Consider the following 24,718-nt stretch of genomic DNA (forward strand, 5'->3'; position numbering starts at 1 on the left):
CACTTGCCCGTTCTCCATCTGAAGCAAACTCCATTGCATGCATCTATGCACAGCTGAACATATGGATGTCACTTTTCCACGAGATCTGTCACCAGACACTGCCCTAAGTGCATGGGGTTAGCCCACATTTAACCACTAGAGGGCTTTATTCTATCACAAAAAACAAGTTTTCCAATTCAGCGTTCAGTACCTTGGGAAAAACATCCAAACTCGGATAACACAACTGTTCTCTTCAAATGCCAGCCATAAAAACTAAGGTCTCTAAGTAGCTGAGGGCAAAGGGGAATAATTTGTAGGATTAAATACACTACTATGGATGGCCAGCTCCTTCAGGAAAAATTAACAAATCTGAGACTGTTTCATAAACAGCTACTGGACATGGACCAGTTACATTTCCAGGCTGGAAAATGCTCACACATACCTAGTTCCTGGAGGAGTGTGTGTGCTGAATAGCACGGACCTGAAGAGCTGAACAATTTCCCCACATTATACCAATAGCAGAATCTTTTAGTCAGACTCCTGTATTTCCTCCTCCAATACAGATTCCAAAGAACACACATCACAAAATCCTAAGGACTGTCACAGAGAACTTAAATGACTCAAAAAGACCGGGGTTTTGTTTGTTTTAATAGTATTTGTTCATGTATTACCTTCTCACAAAGAACCATAATAGCAGTCTCAGATATCATTCCTAGATAATTTCTGGAATTAATATTTTTGCTGAAGCTATGGATAAGGTTTAGCAATAAAAATTGATTTTCAGAGACATGGAATCTTTCAGATTAGTAGAGTAATAAATTTCTGTACAATAAGCTCTGAAATGTGTGTCTCCTCTAGCTATCTCAGTGGATAATTATTGGTTCAATACAGAATCATAGAATGGTTTGTGTTGGAAGGGAGCTTTAAAGATCATTTTGTTCTAACCCTCCCTGCCATGCACAGGGACACTGTCTACTAGACCAGGTTGCTCAAAGCCCCATCCAACATGTCCTTGAACACTTCCAGGGATGGGGCAGCCACAGCCTCTCTGGGCAACCTGTGCCAGGGCCTCACCATCCTCACACTAAAAAATTAACTTCCAATACCCAGTCTAAACCCCTCCTCTTTCAGTTTAAAACCATTGCCCTTTGTCAAAGGTCCCTCTCCAGCTCTCTTGTAGCCCCTTTAGGTACTGGAAGGTGCTGAAAGGTCTCTCTGGAGCCTTCTCTTCTCCAGGCTGAACACCCCCAGCTCTCCCAGCCTGTCTCCATAGGAGAGATGCTCCGGCCTTCTGAGTATCTTCATGCTCTAAATGGTCCATGTCCTCCCTGTCCTGGGGTTCCCAGAGCAGGATGCAGCACTCCAGGTGGGGTCTCACAAGAGTAGAGGGGCAGAATCCACTCCCTTGCCCTGCTGGCCATGCTGATTTTGGTGCAGCCCAGGACACAGCTGGCTGTTCATCCCTCAGCCTGGATTTGTGCTTGAGAGACTGCCCTCACCCACGTGCTTTCTTATTTCAAACCCAGGTCTAAGTAGCCTTAACCTTATGAAGGCTCTAAACAATCTCCTGAATATTCCACTGATCCAACCTGTTTGGGCAGCTATAATGGGGTAGAAAAACTTATTTTTTAAAAAACAATTCTACTGGCTGTTCTGATACTCAGGTATAGGACTGACACACCACCAGCCCCTGCCTCCCCTTAAAAATCTTAAATAGTTTTTTCTCTACTGTGTCATTTAAATCTCCACTTAAAGGATGAGTTACAATTTACTCCAGGGTTATTTAAGGTTTCCCTATCAAGTCAAGCTACCAGATTTTGAGTGTCTAACATATTAGACAGCTGTAAGCAGTATTACTAGCTAAGATACTTGAGTTGAAGAGTTCAAGTGTCTCCACTGAGCCTGAGTGTTGTAACATCAACACCTAAAAAACTTCATTTTAGAGATAAACCCAAGTGAGGTGACTGTAAAACAGATCCTGTTAGTAAACAAGACTGAAGTGTCCACCCAGCTCTTCCAGCAGTTTTTCCTAGAGAACAGAATTTGTTAACCAGCTAATGGACATTACTAAATTAAAACTGCTTCTAAGGAGTCTGTAAAAGGTCAACAACAGGCCCACTGTAACTCAGACTCAAATTCACTCTGGTGCCCTGCACAGAAAATAAACAGTTTTAAGGTCCTGCTCAAAGTCAGAGGATGGTGCTAACACAAGTATACCCCAGCCTAGCATCAATATCTCAGATGCACAGCTTCCAGTCTTCTCCTGCATTTTGTTATCCACAGAACATTGCCAGTAGGAAATGAAGCTGAAGAGTCATAAGTAAAAGTAAAGGCAATTCCATTTATTTTCCAGCAACATCCCATGTAAAAGCAATAGAAACATTAACTGCTCTCAGCAGAAAATCTGTACAGTTGTTATCATTTACAACAGTTTTACATTTAAAACCAGCAAATTAGAAGAACCAAGAACTTTCCCTAGACGTTGTTTTCTTGACTGTATTAACAAATGACTGATGACTATTTACAAATTTCAAATTCAGGCTAATGCTTAAAAAAAAAAAAGCCATTATTGCATAGGCTTTAGCATATTGACCTCCAATTTCTCGAGAGAATTTAATTTCCAATTGTTTCTGAAATGTTTTTGCAAATAAAGGGGTTTTTTTAGGGTAGGTAGTTAATCTTACAGTAAGTAACTGCAGTAGATGAGTTTACTAGTTACTAATCAGCTACGTGGTTCAGCTGCCACATGCATTACTTCAAGTCAGACTTCTGTAGATGTCATAGCAAAGGAATATACAAAAATATCTCCCTACTTCGCTCTTTATCTGCAGGTGGTGGGCAACTGAAATTACGGACACAGTGGGGGAGGTGGTGCTGGGGAAACTGGTGAGATCTTGCTGTACTATTCATAATTACTTGAGGACAGCACTGCCTTTGGCTAGTTTTTCTACTGAAGAGTTTTATAAAAAAAATCTGATATACATAAATTAAAAGTTAACAAGAAGTCACACAACTTAATCACAATTTTACATAAGTCTGGTCTGGAGAATATGTAGACCAACCATGACTTTAAAAAGAGTCTTCAACTTTGCTTAAGCTTTCTTACTATTAACAGGTTATGAATCAAGCTAACCTCTCAAATTTAAAGGAAACTTTCTCTAAAACAGTTTGCATAAGACTATTTAACTCACAGTATCAAATTCTTTCAGTGGTTCACTCAAACACACTTCCAGGTCAAATTCACCTTCTGCTTGATACTCAACATGTCTGAGTTTCGTGGGAGTGCCAGAACACCTATCCTGGAAGACCAAGGCAGTTAATAATTAGCAGTTAAGTACAGATTTAGTTAGGCAATAACCCAATTAACTTCTGTAATTCAGCTAGACCACCCTATAACAGAGGCTTACAAACACTTTAAAGGCCACACAAAACCCCAAGGCTAGTCTTAAGATTACAGAGATTTAAATGCAGGCTTCTGCCCATTCAACCACATTTGAAGATTTCTTGCAAGTGTTTTAAGGATCTATATACATGAAAATATACAGAGTTAATATTCATCAGAAAAAAAAAGAAATATCCAGTAAGAAAAGCATTCTTAGATCTTTACTGAAGGTTACTGCTCAGCTGTACCAAGTGCCCTGTGGATATAAAAGAAGCCTAATTCTGTGTGCCAAGAAAATCACACCCTATTTTAACATTAGGTATTGCAATCTAAAGCATTATTTGCATTCTATGTTACAATTCACAACTGATTTGCTTTCAACAGATACAATTTTCTTTTGTAGGCTATGAAAAATTAGATATTTGTAATTTGACATGACTTAAAATTCTAACTCTCTAAGTCCAAGACTACAGAGAGATATTGGCTATAGCAGGAAAATATCCAAATTTAAAGATTACTCAGCTTTATAAACAATTCCTAAAACATAACAGATGATGGAATTTGTCAGGTATTCAGGCTACTTGGGATAAAGTTCTAAGTAAGGAAACAATTATTAACAAATTGTTAACAAATATATTTATGCAAATGACAGATATGCTTACATCATTATCTTGACAGCTTGTTTGAGATTCAGAATTGCTTCCAACAGATTCTGTCTCCATCTCACCAAGGTCAACAGGACAGCTGTAAAATCATTTAAAAGAATACAACACAAAACAAATTCATTTTTTAATGTTCAGTTGCACTTTGTGGTGCAGTTCTGAAAACAGTGAGCAAAGGAGAGCAAAGAGACCCAGAGGGATCAGAGGGACAGTGGTGGCAAACTGGGGAAGGCAGATGGAACAGCAGGTCAGCTCCACACAGCCAAAATGAATTAAAGTCTTGAGACTAAATACTGCAACTTGTCAAAGACAAAAATGCTTCAATACAAATGATAACAAGTGTTATGGAAGAGGGAAGAATTTTTTTTCCCCAGACAAGGTTTTCATCAATCTGTTTTGCAAAGAAGGTTTAATATCCACTGTACATAGACCTAGAACCCAGGATCTAAAGATAAGACTATTATTTCCACACCAAAGCTTTGCTTTTAGATCCCATTGCTCCACATTGGTTTTAAAATCAGCACTGTTAGGGAAAACAGCACTTCATTAACACAGAACTGCTTACTGAGGAATTAAGTTAAATCTGTGTCCCCTTCATTCCTTTATTACCACAGTTTTTATTTTGGATGTTCCCTGATCAGCTGTATTGCTTTCTACAGAGGAAAATAAGCAGTTGCAGTACTCTGCATCTTTTAGAGTTTCTGCAGCTTGGACTGTGAACACTTGTAGACATGCTTTGAGTTTAATGGTACCTTAAGATGATTTCACAAGTTCTTCTCTCCTCCTCTCCGCTCAAGAAACAACATTTTTATACCACTGTTCTTGAACTAGCAAGTGAGAAGGATGTGAGGCACGTTCTTGTACACTGTGTTGGTCCAAGCTCAATATTCAGGGGATCTGCCCTTGGTGAGAACTCTCCAGCACTGCTCCTACCACAGATCAATCTGCAAACTGCTCTGAAAGAATCAGCTCACCTCGACAGTGTGGTGTTTTCTTTTGCAGAGCACTGCAGAATGAACTGTTTATTTTTTAGACATGAGACTTGACATATTAGTTTCTGTAAAAGCATCTTGAACGCTCTGTACATACATTTCTTGCAGATCACATCCTCCTTCAGTCGGTGGATCCCAGGAATGCAGTGCAACTTTCCACAGTTTGATCTGCTGGTCCCATGACCTGCGGCTGTACTTCTTGAATTTATTGGGAGTTCTGGGATGGACTCCTGGTACACGATGGCACCTATTAAGATATTAGAAGTGAAAAAGTAGTGGTTTTCACACATACATAACATAGTTTTAAATGCTAAGTCTTACAGCCTGTATTATTTGAGAAGAGACTACTGGGCAACTCCAGCACTCAAGAAAAGGTTTGCCCACTCCATATGAACTTGGTAGTTTCTCTGATTTCAAGTCAAATGAAAAACAAAAAAAAAGGGGTTATCAATCACAGGTGTGGAAACCTCATTCCAGACTCAAGAGCGACTGTAGCCCATTTTGTCTTGTAGTTAACTCATGAGAAACATCGACTGCAAAAAGCAGTTTCATTTCCTCTTGTTGACAAGCACAACTAAAAGAACTTTCATTTCCATTTCTGCAGCACGAGGTATTTCTCACAGACTGCCTAGTTAAAAGAAAACCACACCTCATTTGAGTGTTAGTGTGACACTTCACAGTTAAAAAAGTCTTAAAACTTTTTTTTTTAGATACTTTCTATTTGAATGTGTGTTGGATACCAAGTTTAGTACATTAAACACGCTTACAGAGAACAGGTAGGACTTACAGTTCAGTTTTCCAGGAAGTCAGGCAGCTTACCTAGGAACTTCTTTGACATATCTATCATATGCAATTGTGTTTTTTCCATAATTTATCTGTTTCTGTCTTCTCATTAAAACCACTTCATCTGTCTCAAGTTCTACTGTCGCAGTGGACTCCTTTGAATCAGAACTGAAGGAAAAAAACACAGTAGATTGGGACTGCTGGAGAACAAGCCACATTCAAACAAACTCACTCGTAAAAGGCTACAAACAAACACCTTAAAACTTTTCAAACAGATGCTCTGGATGTTACTAAATTACACTGTAGGAGGAGACTTAAAATGAACTATTTTAAACTGAGCGTTTCAAGAAACAACATGGTGCACGTGAAAATGCAGACTTGTTTTCAAAATTTCCTCAGCTAAGCTAGAAATTTAACCTACCTTCCTGAGGAGGACTTCCTTTCTCTTGAAAATTCATTTATCAGGAGTTTTCTTCTGTATCTGTAAGAGTTCAAATCAGGATTAAGAATATATGTAACACAAAGAGAATATTAAGGCTCAGCCTCACAGTTGATTTTACTTTTCAGCAGTAAAGCAGCAGCACCCCAGACACTGTAAAACACCTTTCCACTATGGAATGGATGTTTCAGTTTTCCCTAATTAAAAAAAAAAAAAGCAACTGAGGACTTTCTTTTTCTACAAAATTCCCCTATTCTTATAGCAATGATATGAAAAAAACCAGCCATTAGTGAGACAGTCCTTAGACATATTTCAATCTAGGAGATTCAGGAAAAGCTTCTTCCAAAAGGGAGATACTTAGTGATACACATCCACTCTCCAGTGAGCATCCCATGACATTCCTGCAGGACTTAAGCCAAAGTTGACCTAAAAGCAGCAGCCAAGAGGCTAAGGTGGGCCTGATTTTACTACAGTGGTGAAGTTAAAAATACAAGTCAGCACAGATTCTACAAGACAACTACCATTTCCCCTCTTTTCCCCACTTGACCCTAAATACCCAGGGGTACCTTGCAATTTCTTTGTTGACATTGGTCCTCATTTCCTCTTCTTCCACTGCAGTTCCCCAGTCTGAACACCGGGAAAGGGGTCCAGGGCCTTCTGGTGTTGTAAAACTAGAATGAAAAGGAAAAAAAAAAAACCCTATGTTAAAGTTTTGTTTTATTGTATTTCCCACCCCCAGCATCTCCTTCAATCACAGTTTGACCCCCATTTAATGTGTTTATTCAGACTACTCACAGTGGCTGTGAAAAATCTTGTGCTGTTCTATTAAAATGTCATCACTGTAAAATTAAGCATCAGTTCAGAGTTCCACCTTGAGGTTGGGTGGTTTGTGTTGGGTATTTTGTCTTAAAAAGTTAATTTAGGTATCTACAGAAACATAGCACTGTAGCATGTAATGCAGCTCACCCTTTCAATAACTTTCAGCTGGTGTCCTTCAGAAAACAGTACATGAAATACCAGCTTTACTCACTCACTTATTTTCACTCCACCAAATGACTTAAGAATTATTTATTCCTTCATGATTGCAGACCCATTAGCTATGTAAGAGACAGAAGTTAGAACACAGAATTAAGATGTAAAGTTAATTAATTAAAATTACACCATAGCACCAGGAGTTTCTCCATGTGAAAATATGCCTCATAGAGAAAGCAAAGGCACAAAAAAAGTCATATTTTAACCAGCAAACCGAGATTTGCTGTGACTTTGCAAACTGGCTTAACAACTTTATTGCAGCCCATTAGCATCACAAGCAGGTTCAGAGTCTTGCAGGGGAATAAGCTCAGACCCCTTCTCAGCCATCTGTAGCTGCCTACATTTAGACTATTCAGTGTTTTCCAGTTTCTGTCCTCCTGATGACCAATTTTCCTTAAGTACAAACTGAAAACTGTATCCTCCAGAGCAGAGCTTTTTCAGAGGATCTTGAAATGCTCTGGACACTTACAAGGATTATGGACAAACATGTCCCCTGAAGTCAGGGAATTAGATCCATCTACACTAAAACCAGCTTCAACTCCCTCCCTGCTCCCAAGTTGTCTAAAATTCTTTTAAAATGAAACCCAGTAACCAACTCAGCAAAATTAAAAATTCAGAGCAAACAGTACAGGTCCCTCTGCAAATATCTGTTCGATCTATATGGATTCTTAGCATTTCCTGATATTGATTTCTAGTTTTGCAGAGAGCACAGGCCACGTTCAATTATTGCTCTCTGGTGCTAGAGAACAAACAGCACAAACCCAGCAGTCCCAACACCTGAGCTTCTTCCTCAACATTGATGTACCTTTACATACTTGTTTGATTCTGCACCTGTGCAGAGAATTAGGGACAACTGGCAGGGCTCTATGGCTTTTTCTTTTCATTAATTTGCTCTGGTGCCAGACATACTGAGCTCAGCCATCTTACTCAAGACCCTCATCCCCATTTCACACCTGGTGAGAGGTTCTGTTGCTGTGCTAGGACTGTAAATGGTGCTCAAACACTGCCACAGGAGCAGAAAAACAAGGCTACAGCTGGCCCCACCTGAGTCTGATGTATGACCCAGCCTCCATCCTGCTCCTCTTTGCTTTTTAGAATTTTAATTTGGCAACGTTGAATTGGCATAAACAAAAAAAAATAGTAAAAAAAAATTTATCACAGGAAGAGAACAATTTCAGTCAGAGCTGAATCGAAACTGAAATGAAAAAAGTATCCCTGCTCCATTTAATACTGGAAGACACACAGAAACACTGCTTATTTAGGTTGAAGCTGATGAAACTATCTTTAGTTTCATTCTTGTAGTCCTATTCAAACATGCCTTCTGAAATCAATTTGAGTTACTTTGCATATTGTAAGTTGAGCCGTTGACCAACATCTTCCCTGCCCACTATCAGGAAAGGAAAATGGGTAGTTACAGGGCACAGCCCACGTCATTTTAGATTTGAAACCTAAATTCAATCTTCTGGGGCTGTGGCCACAACTCCCATCTGCTGATCAAAGTCACTAAAGGGACTTGTGGCATTCATATCTTGGACTGTAAATGTGATACTTCAACTAAAATGAAGTTCAGCTGTGCTGGGCAATGGTAAGGAAGGCAGAAGAGCAGCAGTGTGAACACACTGGGAGACCTCAGAAGTGGATTGCCCCCCACACGTGCTGACACTTCTCAGTGTAGTCTGTACTGCCTCCAAAAACAGGAAGGCAGATGACTTCTAAAAATCCAATTTTTGTCATCTTTTTTAATTTTACCACAGCGGTTTGTACAGTCTATATCTACAGATAAACAAATGTCCTGTACAACTATTACTTTGTGATAAATGGCAATAAGCAACCAGGAAATAGGGCAGAAAATTATCAATACAATTCAAGAGATAAGAACTAAATATTCACTCTTCAGAAGTGACTCCAGGGTAGGAGCACTGCCCGAGATCCTCTTCCCTCCTTTAAGACCAGCTATTTATGGCTGATGAGCGACCGATAGGGCTTGGAAAACTCAGCAGAACAGCCAGTTCACAGCTCCTGGCGAACAAAAAGAGCCGGGAGACGCTCCCGTGGCCAGCCTCGCTCACCTGTCCTGCCGGCTCTCCGCAGGACGGGGCTCGTTTTCCTCAAAAACCGAGGATTCGGGCTCGTTCTGCCTCCGCCGCCTCCCATCGGCGCCGCGTTTCCGCGCCTGGGCCCAGCGCGGGGGGTGCTGCGGGCTGGAAAAAAACCACGGAAAAACACAAGGTGAGCACAAACCAGGCGGGTTTTAGCGCATTAAAACCTCCTTCAGACATCGTAGGTATTTATTTACTCATTTCACTCCCACAAACCCAGCGAGGCGGCTCCACTCGCCCCCTCTGAGTGGGCTCCCCCCCCCGCCCACCACCACAAGCACACCTCAGGCCCGGAGAGCTGGGCCGCGCCACCCCCCGCCTCACCCCGGCGACACTACCTGCTCTTCGTGCTGCCGTGAGGGCTTCCGCTGGCGGAAGGACATGGCGAGGGGTGTCCTCGGCAGGGAGGGCAGAGCGGTAGGGGTGGAGCGGAGCGGGCGCAGAGGAGAGCCGGGCGTGAGGGGGGAGCGAGCGGGCGGTGAGGGGAGCGGAGCGGGCGCTGAGGGAGAGCCGGGCGGTGACGGGGGAGCGGAGCGGCGCTTGACGGGAGGAAGCCGGGCGGTACGGTCGGGAGCGGAGCGGGGCGCTGCGGGGACACAAGGACAGAAGGAGCGCCGCCGCCTTCCCGCTCGGCCCCTTCACATCTCCCGCCGGCGGCTGAGCGGCAGCGGCCCGCCCGCCCCCCGCCGGACGCCTCCAGGGGACAGGTGCGGGAGGGGGAGAAGGGGAAAGCGCAACTCCCCGCCCCGCGCCTTTACACACCGATACACACCCCACACCCCCCCCTCCGGTAGTGTGGTGGTTCAGCCCGCTCCGCCCGGCCCCGCCCCCGGGGCGTGTTGGCGGGAGAATCGGTTTTTGGCGCGCGCCTGAAACAACAGCAAAAAAAAAACAAAAACAAACCAACAACAAAAAAACCCACAAAACCCTAGCCGAAACAAAAGGAAAAAAACCCACAGATCTCCGCGATTTAAATATGAAGGATGGCCGGTCACCGACACAGCTCTTCTGCACCTCTTCAGGGTATTTCAAGGGACGGTTCAAACCCTACGGCAGACGGTTACATTTATGTTGTTTAAAAAGACATGCCGTTAAATAGTATTTCATATCAATAGTGAAGGAAGTTGGGTAATGCCACGAGGTTGCTATGCCTTGGTAAGCAGAGCTTTCAGGTGTTTTTAACAGCACTTGCATGCACAGTGAGATCCTGCTCATCCTGAGAATCCCGCACACACTAACATTTTGCAACAGTAATTTATAAACAATCCGGAGAACTCCTGCAACAGAATACGCACAGCTTTAAACAGAAATACCTTTGCAGCCCCTGTGGCCTGAAGGCTGGTGGACACTTCAGAAAGATGCAGCACACTGAGTTTTCTTCTTCTGGCCTTACAATCACAGGATCATTAAGGCTTGAAAAGACCTTTAAGATCATCAAGTCGATCCATTAACCCAGCACTGCCAAGGCCACCACCAAACTATGTCCCCAAGTGCCACATCTAGTAAAACAGACGTCAGAAGCAGCAAACAGAAATTGTCTGAGGTTTTTTTTTTTTATGTGTGGTTGTTTTTTTTTTTAGTATCAGTTTAAAACACAAAAGCAACTACTGAAGTGCAGCAATGCTTTCGGAGAGACTTTCTGAGCACAGCGACAGGGTGGTGTTTGGTTTTGATTTTTTAAAAATAAAGATATGCTTCAGCCTTGTGATGCACAAAGGATGGTGAGAGGAGGATTTGCATCTCCAGCGTGGAAATGAAGCAGAGTTTCACAAACTACAAATTTCTCATGTAATTATTCACAGAAATGGAAGAGGCCTGGTACTGTGCCTGGTGTTTCCAGCCATCACGTACACAGCTACGTGCCTAGTGCTCCTGACTGAAATCAGTACTGTTTTGAGAACAGGTAAGCAAGAACTGTGTTTACTTTCCACTCATTTTTCCCCTGAAGGTTGTACACAGGTCCTGTACTTTTCTCCTCAGAGCATCTCTGCTGTAGGATGTGTCCAAAACGCCTGGCTCTGGGTGGTAACAGTCAGGCTAGCTCCCACTTAGATCTGAAAATAGTACTATGAAGGGATTTACCTTGAAAATTCCTTTCCTGTTGCCTGGACTTACTGTAATTGTACAAGCTCACATCTTTCTGGGTGGCATCTGCATGGACACCCACACTGCTGCAGTAAAGTCTGCTCTGCCAGCACCTCTCCGTTCCCACACACCACTGTGGAAAACAGAACTGTGTTCCTGAACCAAGGACATGCTTGAAGCACAGCACAGGTTCCAAATATGTAAAAACAAACTCCACTCCCTTCGGCCTGGCTCTGAGATAAGCTGACTGGAACAGCATGTTTACCTGAACACATCCAAGCAAGCCAGACAGGACAGCTCCAGTCTGGAAGCCACACAGTGCTTTTAGCATAACACTACATACAAATTAAATTCAGTTTATCCAGTAGAACTATCTGCTGTGACACAGCTCAGGGACTGCAGCTGCCTTGCATCTTTCTGTCCTTGTCAGCAATAAAAATCCTTCAGAAAAGCAGTTTCACACCACAGTGGGAAATTTAGGGAGGAGATATCCTCAACTGTGATCTCAAAGCAGGAGTTTTACAAACAAAAGGTACACACGAGCTATGGCATTTCAGAACTGCCAGTGAAGGAAGGTTTCCACAGACACAGATAATGTATCATCTGTAAGGAGATCCTCACAATGGAATCATGCCAACACAAAATACTTGCCACTTCCAGGAAGAAATTTAAACCTGGCTGGTGAAGTTCGGGGTGTATTTTGGCTTGATTACAAACTGAGCACAGATTTAGACAAAGGAGATTTAATTAAGTTGGGTAAAATTAAAGGAAGGGTATCAAATACAAACTGGGGGTGGAGTGCCAGACTCCTGCTTCACATACCTCAGTTGTAGACTCTAAAATAACCTTGGGTAGGTAAACAAGTGCATGGACAGGCTGCATTCCAATTTTGGCTGCTCTGTCTGGACTGATGAGGTTACTGTTAATACTTAGAACACATGGTGATCCTACATCCAGTGGCAGCACTGCACAAAATGATTTTAGCAGACCTCAAACCTCACCTGCTCAGCATTCCTTTCCTTGTCCAAGCATATAGAACCTGGATTAGTGAACAGATCTACCCAAAGTTTCACTGCCACAGGCAGGTTAGTTACTCTATTTCTAGTCTAGGTATCTTCAACCAAGAAATATAAGATCTTTTAAGGACTGCTGAAGTACAATTCTTATGGATATGTGTCCATAAATTCACTGCAAGCCCTGTCCATTTTAGGCAAAAGCTTAAGGGCTCTTAATACTCATTAAATACTTAAGCAGAGTTTAAGTATTTCATGACAGCCTATTACTCTCACCTGGCAGTTCCATCTTCTCCAGGAAGACACCTTTCTCACAGCATAACAGCTGCTGGGGCTTCAGCTGCTCCCTCCCACTAGGTTACAACACCCTAAACACAAGTTAAGACACCAAAATACAAACTGAGGGGTTGGACACAACCTGAGCTGTAAACTGCATTCAAGAGTCTGATTTAATATCTGAAGACTCCTCTTTCCCCCTTTTAGCAAGGGCTAATAAACCAAAGACACCACTCAAAATAAACAGAACACCCTAAAACAAATGCAAAAGGACCACATATTCCTTTTATAATCAAACTCTAAAAACATAACAGCAAAAGCCGACTAACAAAGATTTTTAAAGTTAAAGTCTTTAATTCTTCTGCATAAAGGCAAAAAGCCAAAAATGTAACACATTCCCTTATTTACAATCATCATAAATCACATGGAAGCATGCACATTGGAATAACAAGGTTCTAAATATTACTTCTTAAAAAAAGTGCTGTACAGATGTGTCCCTTGCATACACACACTCTGTGCTCCGTGGTGTGTGACTGAGCCACCCTTGTGCTGGGATAAATGCCTGAGCATGCCTGGAAATAACGTTTTGAAACTGGGAGTAGTTTCTGGGGAAGCAGCTTACTTTCAAATCAGCAGCACAATGGGATTTTAGCCCTTGGGTACTGCCAGCCCCACGGCAAGACTGTGGCAAAAAAGCAAAACCAAACTCCTGCAGAGAGACAACTCCCAGCTCTAGCAGACATTGGTATCCCAGGACATGCTACACAAAATGCCACAAGGACTTTAAAGTTCCTGTAACTGGCACATGAATTTTGTATAAACCACTATAGCCACAGCTCTCACTTCAATCTTCTGAGCACACTGCCGGAAGAGTAAAACAAAGGAGAACCTATCCCAACACCATCACATTCCTCAGACTGGACAAGAGCAGCTCCACATCTGCAAATACTGCTTCTCACCCCCAGTTCCTGTAGGAACAGCAGGCACTGAAATCATCCTCTTACACTCTTTAACAGGAGACTGGCTCTTTGGGTCAGGCTGCAAAACATGTAAAAGCAAAATCTGGGTATTTAAGCTGTGCTACTGTTCTAGCAGTCGCTCAGCCCCTTCAAGAAAAGGATCTGATTCTGATAAACTATCCCCCTTTCCTTTTTCTTCTCTCACTTGGCTTAAGGAAATGCTATCTTAATACATCTCAGAGAACAATAAACAGGCCAAATGGATGACCACCCACTCCAAAAGTTCTGAACAGCTTGTCTTTAACAACTGGAGAAAGGTTGAAATTATCTACATTCTTCTGAAGCAGTTCTTCAGGCTGGATGTACAATTCTGGTCCAGTAAAGCAAAGGGACTCCTTGGTTTTAGGGCTGACATTCCTCAGTTTGACTGAATATTGAACCAATTCCCTGGTGTAACATTTAGGAGCAAGATCTCCATATGGAATGGCAGGATCCATCACCTGAAGTAGCCTTTGCAATGTGATGCACATGTCACCTGTGAATGCAGGGACAGCAGAAACTTTCTCACAAAAGCTTTAAGGAACATCCATTGTCACTGTAGCACAGGCTTCATGAAATCTGAAGTTTTACACTTGAGGCACAGCTTGTAGAAAACAATCTATCCTTATAAAGATCTGGAGAAACCTAAACAAAAAAAAACATATAACAGCATTTGATAAATATCTCATATATTCCTGAAGTATTTGTGAAAGAGAAGAGGAAGCACCTGAGCCTACCATTCCCAACCCATCACAAAATTTTCATCTAAATGTCATTATTAATTCATAGAATACATTTTTCCTCTTAATTCTAATTAATGAATTACTGATATATCTTAGGTGTCCTGCTGACTAAGGTTTTCACCTGGAAAGGAACCAGGTACATTTATATTTATGGACATTTAACTGTGTTCCAAAACAGCCACATTTATTTTTCCTGTTTGAGACAGAAATGTTATTTTAACAAAAAGGCAGGTGGTGTGGAATTCCACCATGTAACCCACTGTCTGGTTTTCAAGCAAGATTAACCTTCCACAGATGAAGTTCCTGCCATTTGAGAGTTAGAGCTCATCACACCTAAAAGCCATGGTTAAAGGCCGTGTCGCTCTAAATACTGACCTTTGCATCCCAGGAAACCAATGAGCTGCTCCATAAAGAAGGTTTTTAATTCACTTTGTACATTTTACATCTAACACAGATATTTTTTCTTTGAGAGTGATTACAAACCCCCTGAAAATATACACTCCTTAACTGAGCCTTATTTACAATGCAGACCACTGCAAAACAGCTGAATATCAACTATCTAGAAACCAGAAAGGCTCTGAAGTGTGATGTAGATAGAAATGCTTCTTTTACCTGAATAATTTCACCTTGTGTTGATTGCACGTTTGCTGACTGTAAATCTCTTCCTCTTGCAGTGCAGATCCTACATGACAGCACCAGTTTTCCAAGACTTGATCTGCTGATCTCAGACTACATCCCTATTCTTCAAGTCTTTTTCTGTCACAGGAGAAATTCCTTCTTCAATACTTCTATATACAAAGAGAGACTAGATATTTTCAAATATTGAATTAGCACTTTGGCAAAGTGAATGCATATTAAATCTTACTCATGCTCAAAGAGTTTAAATTAAAAATCAATAAAATCAAAAGAAAAATGCTATCAGCTTTTTTTAAAAGCTCTATCTGCCTTTTCCTCCTATTGCTAGAATGCAAAATCTGAATGTAAAACTGATTTTGTGCCATATTCTTAATGAGTTTTATTGTGCAAAATATTCAAAGACCACTGTTTAACATTTAAATCTTAGTCCACGTTTCCAAGCCTGCACCAAACGTAGATCAAAGACAATCTAATTACACAAAAGATTCCCTGCTAATAAAACCTATTTGACCCAAGATTACTACCCATCCTATTAACGTACCACAGGAATCTACAGTCCAAGAGGAAGTTTTCACTAAAATTTACTGCTGCAAAACTCAAAGTTGTGACTTCATTACAAAAATATGAAGAGATAGAAAAGGTGCTACTGCAATAATTAAAAAAACTGGCACTTTTCATTTGAGTGATAAAACACATTTTCTGCCTGACAGATAAATATTTCAATTTAGCAAGTGTAAATCGTTAAATCTTTTCATTCAGGTGCTGCATTAAATACAAGAGGATGGGATAAAATACTAATATAATAAAGGAATAAAATAAGATCTGCTTGAACTGAACAGTTTGATTGTGTAGAATGATACTGTGGATGGGCTACTAAAACAGAACAGGTTAAATAAGCAGCCAGCACAAACTCACCTTGGTATTTAAATTTTTTTCCTCATTATTGTATCTTCAGCATCTGCACTTCCCCATCCTCTTTCAGGGTATTCTGACCGATGTCCTTCCAAGAAACTGCTACAAAGTTTAAGCCTACAAATAAAAAAAACCAAACAAAACAAACCAAAGACCAAGTGGCTTTATTATGGTAACCCTTTAAATCTTTTTACATTAAATAGGGCTACAACCTATGTATTCTAATAGAGACTGTAACACGAGAACATAAGGACAGAATTTTACCACACAACAAATATTGGCCAACACATCCCTAAGAAGAACAGTAAAAAAAAAATAAATTAAAAATCTATCTTTACAATAAAGGCTTGGATTGAAATACAGCATTATTCAACAAAGCTTCCAAATTAATCTGCAAAACAACCCCCAAACCCTGATTGATGAGCTGCGTTTCATACCTCTCCAGCCTGCAGTCTGTGTCTCTGCAAGTTTTGCTGTCAGGCAGAAAGAAGTTGGATTTCTTCTGTTTCGGATTGTTCAGCCCTGAAGAACAACCCGCTGGAATTGGGTCACTGCATAAAAACAAATAACTATTGTTGATGTCAGCTACAAAACAACCTCTAAGGAGACAGAGAGGAAGCTTCCAGCTCCCAGGCTGAGGAAGTGAGAGGTGAGTAACAACCACAGGGACCAACTCTGCCAACTGCCACTGCTTTTCATAAGACAAAGACCATGAAAGGGGCTCATCTTTTGGCATTACTTAATGGCAGACGCAGCAGAAAGCAACAGATGGAGAGTCAGACTGGAAAAAGCCAAGTAAACTCAAAGAACAAAAATAACAACGAAACATATTACAGGTTGGAGGGAATGTAAGGAAGGAAAAAAAAGTAGCATTAACCAATGAAGGAAAAGATTAAGAAGAAAAGCGAAGGGCACCTTCATAGCATAAGCAATAAACAGAAATACTGTCATAATCTTTGTGGTATTTACCTTGTTATTTCTATACCTTGCTGTACTGTCATTACTTCATCATCTTCACCAAAGGCTTCCCACTCTGAGCAGTTTGAAAAAGCCTCCTGATGTCCTGAGTCAGTAAGGCTGGAAATAAAATGAAAAGGTCTGAATTCATGCACCTTTGTAACACAGTTCCTCTTAATTTTTCTGAAGGGGGAATAAGTACAGAGAACAAAGCCAACCTGTATAAATATTTTTACTAAGGTTAGTGTGGAAAGTCTGGTAAACCCCTGAAAAACTGAAAATGATTGGTCAAGTTTTCTGGTGGTTCTGACAAAACTTTGTACAGTTAAACCATGCTCTCCTCTACACAGGCTATCATTTCTTAGTTGTGGGAAGACTTCTTATGCAGCAGATAAGAAAGGAGAAAAAAGGAAATATGATACCAATAGCTACAGAAGTAGCTTAAATCTCAAACAACTTAGAATAAAGGTGTTGGCCTGAAAAACTCTACCCTTGTATTATCAATTTTTTAACATTAACCTCCCTCTGTCCCAGTCCCAGGCTGTGTGACCCAATTCCTTGTTGTTCCAACCAGCACTTTCTTCCACACCATCTTTCACAAGGCAAGAAAAGGCTTAATCAAAATACACAAAGCTTCTTTTCACATCCCTTAAGGGGTACATTTAATACACATAGTACAGAGAAAATGTAACTTAGTAATAATTAAACAGGTAGAGAGTTTCAGCAGTCCAAGAGAAATTAAGAGCAACATATTAGTGTTGCCTAAATCTACACACAAAAAACCCCTCCCCTCTGTGCTGTGACTTGTGACACTGAAATTTTCTTCATCTTTGCAATGGACCTCTGTAAATATTTGCTATCATACAACACAATTGTTCTGGCATGATTTCCCTTCCTCATTATATTGCACACACATTTACATAAAATTAAAGCTATTAACAAATGGAGGGATAAATACCAGTCATATTCCAAAAGAGTTCATATAATCAATGAATTTCCATATTTGGAAATCAGAGTCATTTCATACCTTTCCAGTGTGTGGTACATCTGCACATAAGGGGCTTTGCTCTCTGAAACCACAGAGGACTCAGAATTATTTCTTTTTCTGCGTTTCCATACTGGAGAAGAATCGGATGAACAAGGACTACAAAAATAAGAAACAGATTTTACACACCTAGCATTTTTCATCTGTGCTGAAATGCTTATCAGAGTTCTGCTAAATAATGGCACATGCTACACAGGATGATTCTTTTTGAGGTATGATTCTTGAGGCACACAGAGGAACACAGAAAAAATGGCTCAAATTTTGGTAACCATGCCATTGTATTATGGAATGTGAACACAACTGCAGAAGCAGCTTGGAAGCAGAACCATTTTGAGCTTCACACACATCCCCCCCCCCGGACAAGATATCTTAGTAAACAGGGAAGTGCATATGGTGCTTCACTGTCAGTCTCCCTGCTGTTCTGCAAACAGGCATAATACTATTAAGGATGGTGACTCCTGCTTCTGAAAAAGTTCTCCTACTTTCAGCACATGCCAGTGGTGGTCAAAGAAACCTGAGTACCCCACTGTGTAAACAGAGAAGCTGAAAAAAACCTGGCTTTTCCTCCTGTTAGTCATGTAATTCTGCAGTGCTGGTAATTTGTCCACATTCAGTGCTCTGTACCACTGATGGATTACATTCAACATCAAGTGTCAAACTCCACAGCTGCATTTTAACTGCTCTTCCACAGAAAACATTTCCTACAAAAACCTGGCAGCATCGACATGCACTGAATCATTTCCCCAAGTTAACCACAAAAGTTTCATCTCATACCTCTCAGGTGTGTAGTCAGTCTGCCTGCATTCGTCTTCACATTCATTTCTCTTCTGCTTTTCGTCAAACACAAAGGAGGCAGAAACATCCTGATCTTTGCAGAACCATTCCTGGGAACTGCCTGAGGGTTCTGTACTACTAAAAACAGGATGGAAAAAAAAAAGGTTTAAAAAACAGCCCATCTGGCTTACTGCTCCAAGCAGACAGCAGTTAAGCTGTGGTAACAATTAACAGTTCATCCCATATGACATCCAAATGGTGTAAAAACTGCAACTTCCACCACAGGTCAAATTACAACAGAGTAAAACTATTTATACAGTGCAGTAACAGAGCCAACAGAATTCCATTCACTCTTTTCCTCCCTAATTTACTATTCTAAATCTTGTAAAGTATGAGCTGGCATCAAAGATGGAAAGGTTATCAAAGTCAAGGAACAGTAATTAAATTTCTGCTTTTGCCTATCTCTTTCTAGAAAAATAATGTGACCTTGTGCTCACCAGTGTAAATACACAGGGGAAGGGAATGTACTAATGGAGACAGACCAAATGCCTCCCTCTCCAGAACACCTGATTAAAGATCAACTCAGACTAAGTAATGGGAATTTCTTGAAGACTAACAGAATTCAAAAGGAAAACAAGGCATTCAAGGAGACTCCCACTTCTGAGCCTGATCTCCTCCCTTGCTCCCAGTCAGGAATGCTCTAAAGGACATACAGAGCCCTCCCTAATTCCTTAATGCCTGGCTTAATTCACCCATTTACACACACTGGCTGCAGATCCCAGGTCTCTTCAGCAGGAGGATCCCAGGCATGCAGTGCTATCTTCCACAGCCTGATCTGCTGGTCCCAGGATCTACGGCTGTACTTCTTAAATTTGTTGGGAGTTCTAGGATGAACTCCTGGTATTCGCTGATTCCTGTAAACACATAGTAACATTTATTATTTCAGACCATTATTTTCATTCTTAAAAAAAAAAATTCTCAGTCCATCAGATCCCACTGGCATCAGTAGTCTAACAAATAAAACATTCCTATTTTTAAATATCTAACTGAAACGTGTCTATTCTAAAACATTGTCAAAAATAGATCACAAAAGCAACAACTAACAATAACACGCTGAGTCAGATTTGAGGTTCATCCAGTCCAGTACTCTGACAGCTGCTAAAAGCAGATTCCTATTGCTCATGGACAAGTATGAAACTGAAGAAGCATAACTCACACCCCTTCATTAGCAGCCTAACCTCCTGCTACTTGCACTCAGTTTTCCTGAATCAGGTGCAGTTTCTTTGTATTCAGTGTTGTACTGAGTCTGGCTGCGATGGAGTTAACTTCCTTCACAGCAATCCCTGTAGTGCTGTGTTTTGGATTTATGTCTAAAACAGTGCCAATAACACACTATTTTCTGGCTGTTGCTGACCAGTGCTTGCACTTCAAGGCCTCCTCTTCACTCCACTCAGCCCTGCCCCATCCCACAGCCATTAAGCTGAGGGAGAACACCAAGTTGAGAACCTACATTGGGGAGACACTGTAACAATGCTGTCACAAAGCAACCCAAGACTCTTTGAAGAAAAAGACATTACTGAAGATGTGACCATGCTACTGTGCTACAGTCCTCATCCAAAGACGACATTTCCTGGTACCAATTAACTTCACACCAGCCTAGCAACACTCCCCAGAATCACAGGGAGCTGATTAATACAGAATTTATTTAAAGTATACTTGCTTCTAACAACAGCAATCCACAAAGGGAACATTTAGCTTTAAATGTTCCCTATCTACATTTGCTCATATGCAGAAAATACCTGACTTCTCTTGAAAACATAAATTGGTTTAAGTTTCCTTCACTTGCTGTTCACAGAATTTAAAGAGAACTAAAGCTCTGTGCTGATCTACGCACATACCAGGAACAAATAAGAATTTATCTGGAAATCTGCAACACAAGGCAACTTACTTTGGAACTTCTTTAATGTATCTATCATATGCAAGGGTATTCTTTCCAAAATTGATCTGTTTTTGTCTTCTCCTCAGAACCACTTCATCTGTTTCCCTTTCAGCTGGATTAGCAGAATCACTTGAAAACAAAAATTACAATTAGGTTGAAAGGAACCTTAAGAGCTTTAAAAGAAGTTATATAAACAAAAACTCTAGAACTTCCTGTATTTTACTCTGATAGGCAGTAAGCACAACCCTTACCTAACTAGTTTACAGAAGAGAAAGTTGTGCTAACCAAACCTGAATCTGAAATGGTTACAGAAGTAGCTTTTGAGATAAAACTCCTCAGTGCTACTCTCTCCTTTGGGCTTCCTTCAGGCTCAATATGAGAGAGCCTGGCTGTGTTTCCAATCTTCTTTTATGCATGTAAAGTAGTCAGAGATCATCAGATGGCTATTGCTAAAACCAATGCAACAATACTTAGTAATCGTTCAATACTTACTTTGTCATTTTTTTATTTGATGTCCTCATTGTTTTGCCTTCTTCAATTCTACCTTCCCAGCTGGGGCAGCTAGAAAGAGACCTAGAATGTTCTGGTGCTGTAGAGCTAGAAAATAAAGGAAATTCAATATGAATGTCTGCTTCTCGTAACATATTTAATGAACAGCAACTTCAACAGTGGATAAAACCAGCTCCACAACCCTAAAACCACGGGCATGGCCCTACTCTATTTCAGTTCAAAGTCACCTTCAGCAGTGATGTAAGATTAGCAGTTTTACTTTGCAAGGAAAGAAAATGGTCTTGAAATGAATCTCCTGTCACAACACCTCACGATCTCTTAAAATACTTTCATCTCAGCTCTCTCTACTACTTGAAGACCTTCTGGACATATCAATTCCATCAGATATCCCAAGTCATGGAATTACTTGAGGTTAAAATTAGTCTAGTTGCTGCTCTCCATTGTCAGCTAAGGTCTTTTTAAAGGACCAGGGAGATGCTTAAGAAATAGAAAAACATCCATCATGTGAGCAGAACTAGTATTTTGTCCGATGATATCATATCCCAATATCATAATTTCAAAATGCAAACTTTGCTGTGTAAAGCCAAAAAAGCAGTCAGGAAGCTCTTAAATCATCAGTTGTATCACTGATGTTCTCCAAGAGATGGAACACTTACCAACTTCCTCATTAACTTAAAAAATTATGGCATTATACAGTTTCCATTTATGTAAGTGTTGAAAACTTCTCCTTTCAGTCCACCCTCTTTTGCCAACATTACTGCCTCAACACTTAAAGTAAGTAATACAGAAGTAGATTGAGCTTATAGTCTTACTTTCCATAGTTTCACATCAACAGATGAAACTACCATCCATGCTGACAGTGTCGTTTTAACACAGGAAGTAAAGATGTCACACTAAAAAGGAACATATCTACTCAGCAAAAGAGAAACACAAAACGCTGCTGGCACATCCACTTAGACCCACACTCAAAACACAGTTAGTATTTTTCATGACAGCATCAAAGACACAGAAAACACTCCTGAATACAAGGGCTTTCCTAAGCTCTTCAAAAAATTAATTTATTAACAAAGCAATATTAAACATGCCATCAGAAATTACAATCACATCCATACAATGTAATACTCAGAGATGTATGAATAAAGTACCCTCAGTAAAATATTTCCTGTAAATAAAGTACCCTCAGTAAAATATTTCCTGTCTTCTAACTTACATTCTGCTCGGTTTTCTGCAAATATCCAAGCACTCACCACTTTTCACCTTGGTGTCAGACATTAATATACCAGTCTCAACCACTTCCCCCACATTAAGACACCACTGCCTCTGTCTTTAGTCTGGAATATCCAAAAGCAAAGCAAAATCTTCCTAGAATTACCTACATATAAACTTTTATCTCATCTCAAATTGTTCTTAGTACTGGACTACGAAAAAAAAAAGCAAAAGTGTTTACTAAAAACTGCAATACAGCTGAACATACCAAGTGCACAGTCAAGTGAAGAGACAAAGATGGTTTGCCCACATTTACATGCATAAATGCATAGGCAAAGCATGAGAGTAACAGCATATGGCTTCAATGGGAATTTTATACTAATACTGAAGACTACAGCAATAAAGAGCTTAGACTACTGCCTCAGTATTTCTCCCTTTCATGTGGAATACTTGCTAATATTATGGCTTGTATTTCAGTCAGACAAAATGGATGGTCGTCTCTTGGCAGGATGCAGGTATTATTTCCTAGCTCCATGCTACTGTATTATTAGAAAACATTTAATCTAATCATGGCCAAGCTTTTCTTGAGTCCTAAAGAAGAATGCAAGAAAGTGAAGATTTAAGGACACATTTAAAGAATACATTTTTTCCTTACCTCTCCAGCCAGTGGTCTGAATGCTCACATTGATATTCCTCAAACACAAAAGAATCTGAATCATTCCAGCTTCTACATTCCTGTTCTTGGTGCCAGCAGTGTGGATGTTGCACAGAACTAGAAAACAAGAATTTTCATCTGAAATCAAGTCCCTGGTAGTCACTGAACATTGCCTATACAAACCAAATATGGACAATATCAGACAAATATCTGATTTGGCAAACAGGTATGTGATTTGCAAGAACTTATTCAGGCAACACTAACTTAACAAAGGTGTTAGACAATGCAATTGCTGAGAAAAGGCCTTTGACTAATGCAATTAGGACATAAGAATTTTCAAATAAACCATTAATATTTAGATAACAAAAAATATTTTCTATTTGCAAACAAAAAGGTGGGGGGAAAAAACCCTAATTGAGGAGTGTCCCCAGGGTTTATGGACCTGTTCTCTGTCAGCAGTGCATTATTTGACACTTAGTGTCCCATTCAGTAGTAAACTAGTGGAATAGGCAAATGCAGACACATCACTTCAACACATGGAAACAAAATGGCTAAGCAGAAGTAGGTCAAATGTTCACGTGGAAACACTTTTACTCAGGAAATCCTTTACCAGACACTGCAGAGCCCTCATAAGGAACAAGGACCTGACTACTACTTTGCAACACACCGGTGGGACAGCCAGAGATTGCTTCAGGGTTAAGAGTTCTCTACATTTTCCTTCTCAGTTCTGGGGGCTTGGACCTCTTAAATGACAGGCTGCTAAACAAAACACCCCCACAGCGTCTGCTGACACCAGACTTGGCTCCTGGGCCAAGGACCACACCTGTAGATCCACCCTCACCACCTGCCTGGGAGAACGACCTGGTACTGCAGGCTCTGCACAGCAAACACACTGTACCTGTGTGCGTGTGAGTAACAGCAAACACGGGGCTCTTTGTGTGCCACGTCCCCGTGGCTTAAGTCAACAAGTGAGAGGAAAGGAAGGTTTCTGATATTTTAATCCTGCATTAACCACCGATGTTTTCCTTCCCTTCCTCCTCCACCCCGGCTGGCTTTGGGAGTTTCCCACTCCCGGAGGGCTCAGAGTTACCACCAGGACATAGCACAGACAGCTCGCTCCGAATCGCGGATCCAGGCAAAAGGACACTGCCAACGCGCTCGGTTTGTGCAAAGGCAGTAGATGGATAAAACCCTCCTCTAACAGCCTTCAACAGCAATTACTCGATTTAAGGACTTGAAAGAAACTGCGGGGAAAAAATGCACCCCAGCTTACGTACAAGACAACACATGCCACTGTTTGAAAATGCAGGAGGAAATGCTAAGCGAAAATGCTGACCTTTTACAAACACTGCAGTGTTTGCCTCGCACTGCCCGCCCACGCCAGCCTGAGGACAATCCCAGTGCCCCCACCGGGCTGGGGCACCGAGTCCGAGCCCACGCCCTGCCCGGGCTGCTGGTCCCTCACTCCTCACCGACAGGGACACCAAGGCAGCCTCTGCACGGGAGGCGAGGGCGCAGGAGAAAAGGGGATGTTTGGCAGAGGATCCCAACCCTCCAGCAGCTCCTCCCGGAGTCGCCCCAGAACAGGCGCCCTGGGACGG

General features: G+C 41.1%; 2 protein-coding genes across 6 annotated transcripts; both read right to left on the bottom strand.

Annotated features, from left to right (window-relative positions):
- Nucleotides 1-2,535: 2,535 nt before the first annotated feature.
- On the bottom strand, nt 2,536-9,751 carry LOC103755081 (histone RNA hairpin-binding protein). The gene is given in 9 exon segments (XM_029961390.1): nt 2,536-3,278; nt 4,024-4,105; nt 5,113-5,262; nt 5,835-5,966; nt 6,220-6,279; nt 6,804-6,908; nt 9,339-9,470; nt 9,707-9,732; nt 9,734-9,751. Coding segments are annotated over 9 exon segments (822 nt in total). The 3' UTR covers nt 2,536-3,161.
- A 3,323-nt stretch (nt 9,752-13,074) lies between these two features.
- On the bottom strand, nt 13,075-23,325 carry LOC108644276. Of its 5 annotated transcripts, none has more exons than XM_018088613.3 (11): nt 23,118-23,325; nt 21,239-21,343; nt 20,756-20,875; nt 19,572-19,721; nt 18,808-18,945; nt 18,016-18,132; nt 17,001-17,108; nt 16,469-16,582; nt 16,035-16,148; nt 15,096-15,239; nt 13,075-14,385 (listed from the first exon to the last, which is right to left on the bottom strand). In XM_018088613.3, exons 2-9 carry the CDS (start codon nt 21,265-21,267, stop codon nt 16,043-16,045), a joined length of 882 nt encoding a protein of 293 aa, XP_017944102.1. In that variant the 5' UTR covers nt 21,268-21,343; nt 23,118-23,325; the 3' UTR covers nt 13,075-14,385; nt 15,096-15,239; nt 16,035-16,042. The 5 variants fall into 5 exon arrangements, with proteins under 5 accessions (XP_017944102.1, XP_017944095.1, XP_017944107.1 ...); XM_018088606.2 differs by having other exon boundaries at nt 15,096-15,271; XM_018088618.2 differs by having other exon boundaries at nt 15,096-15,288; nt 18,808-18,942; nt 23,118-23,320.
- Nucleotides 23,326-24,718: the final 1,393 nt, after the last annotated feature.

The sequence above is a fragment of the Manacus vitellinus genome, unplaced genomic scaffold (assembly GCF_001715985.3).
Source record: "Manacus vitellinus isolate BGI_N305 unplaced genomic scaffold, ASM171598v3 scaffold_0_pilon, whole genome shotgun sequence".
Taxonomy (NCBI): Eukaryota; Metazoa; Chordata; class Aves; order Passeriformes; family Pipridae; genus Manacus; species Manacus vitellinus.

Coding starts and splice junctions, on each gene's coding strand:
- LOC108644276 (XM_018088613.3), bottom strand. CDS start 21,267: ATGAGGACATCAAATAAAAAAATGACAAA. Junction 18,946..19,571: donor ACCTGGGATCTGCAGCCAGT/GTGTGTAAATGG, acceptor TCCTGTTTTTAG/TAGTACAGAACCCTCAGGCA. Junction 16,583..17,000: donor CAAGGTATAGAAATAACAAG/GTAAATACCACA, acceptor GTTTTTATGCAG/TGACCCAATTCCAGCGGGTT.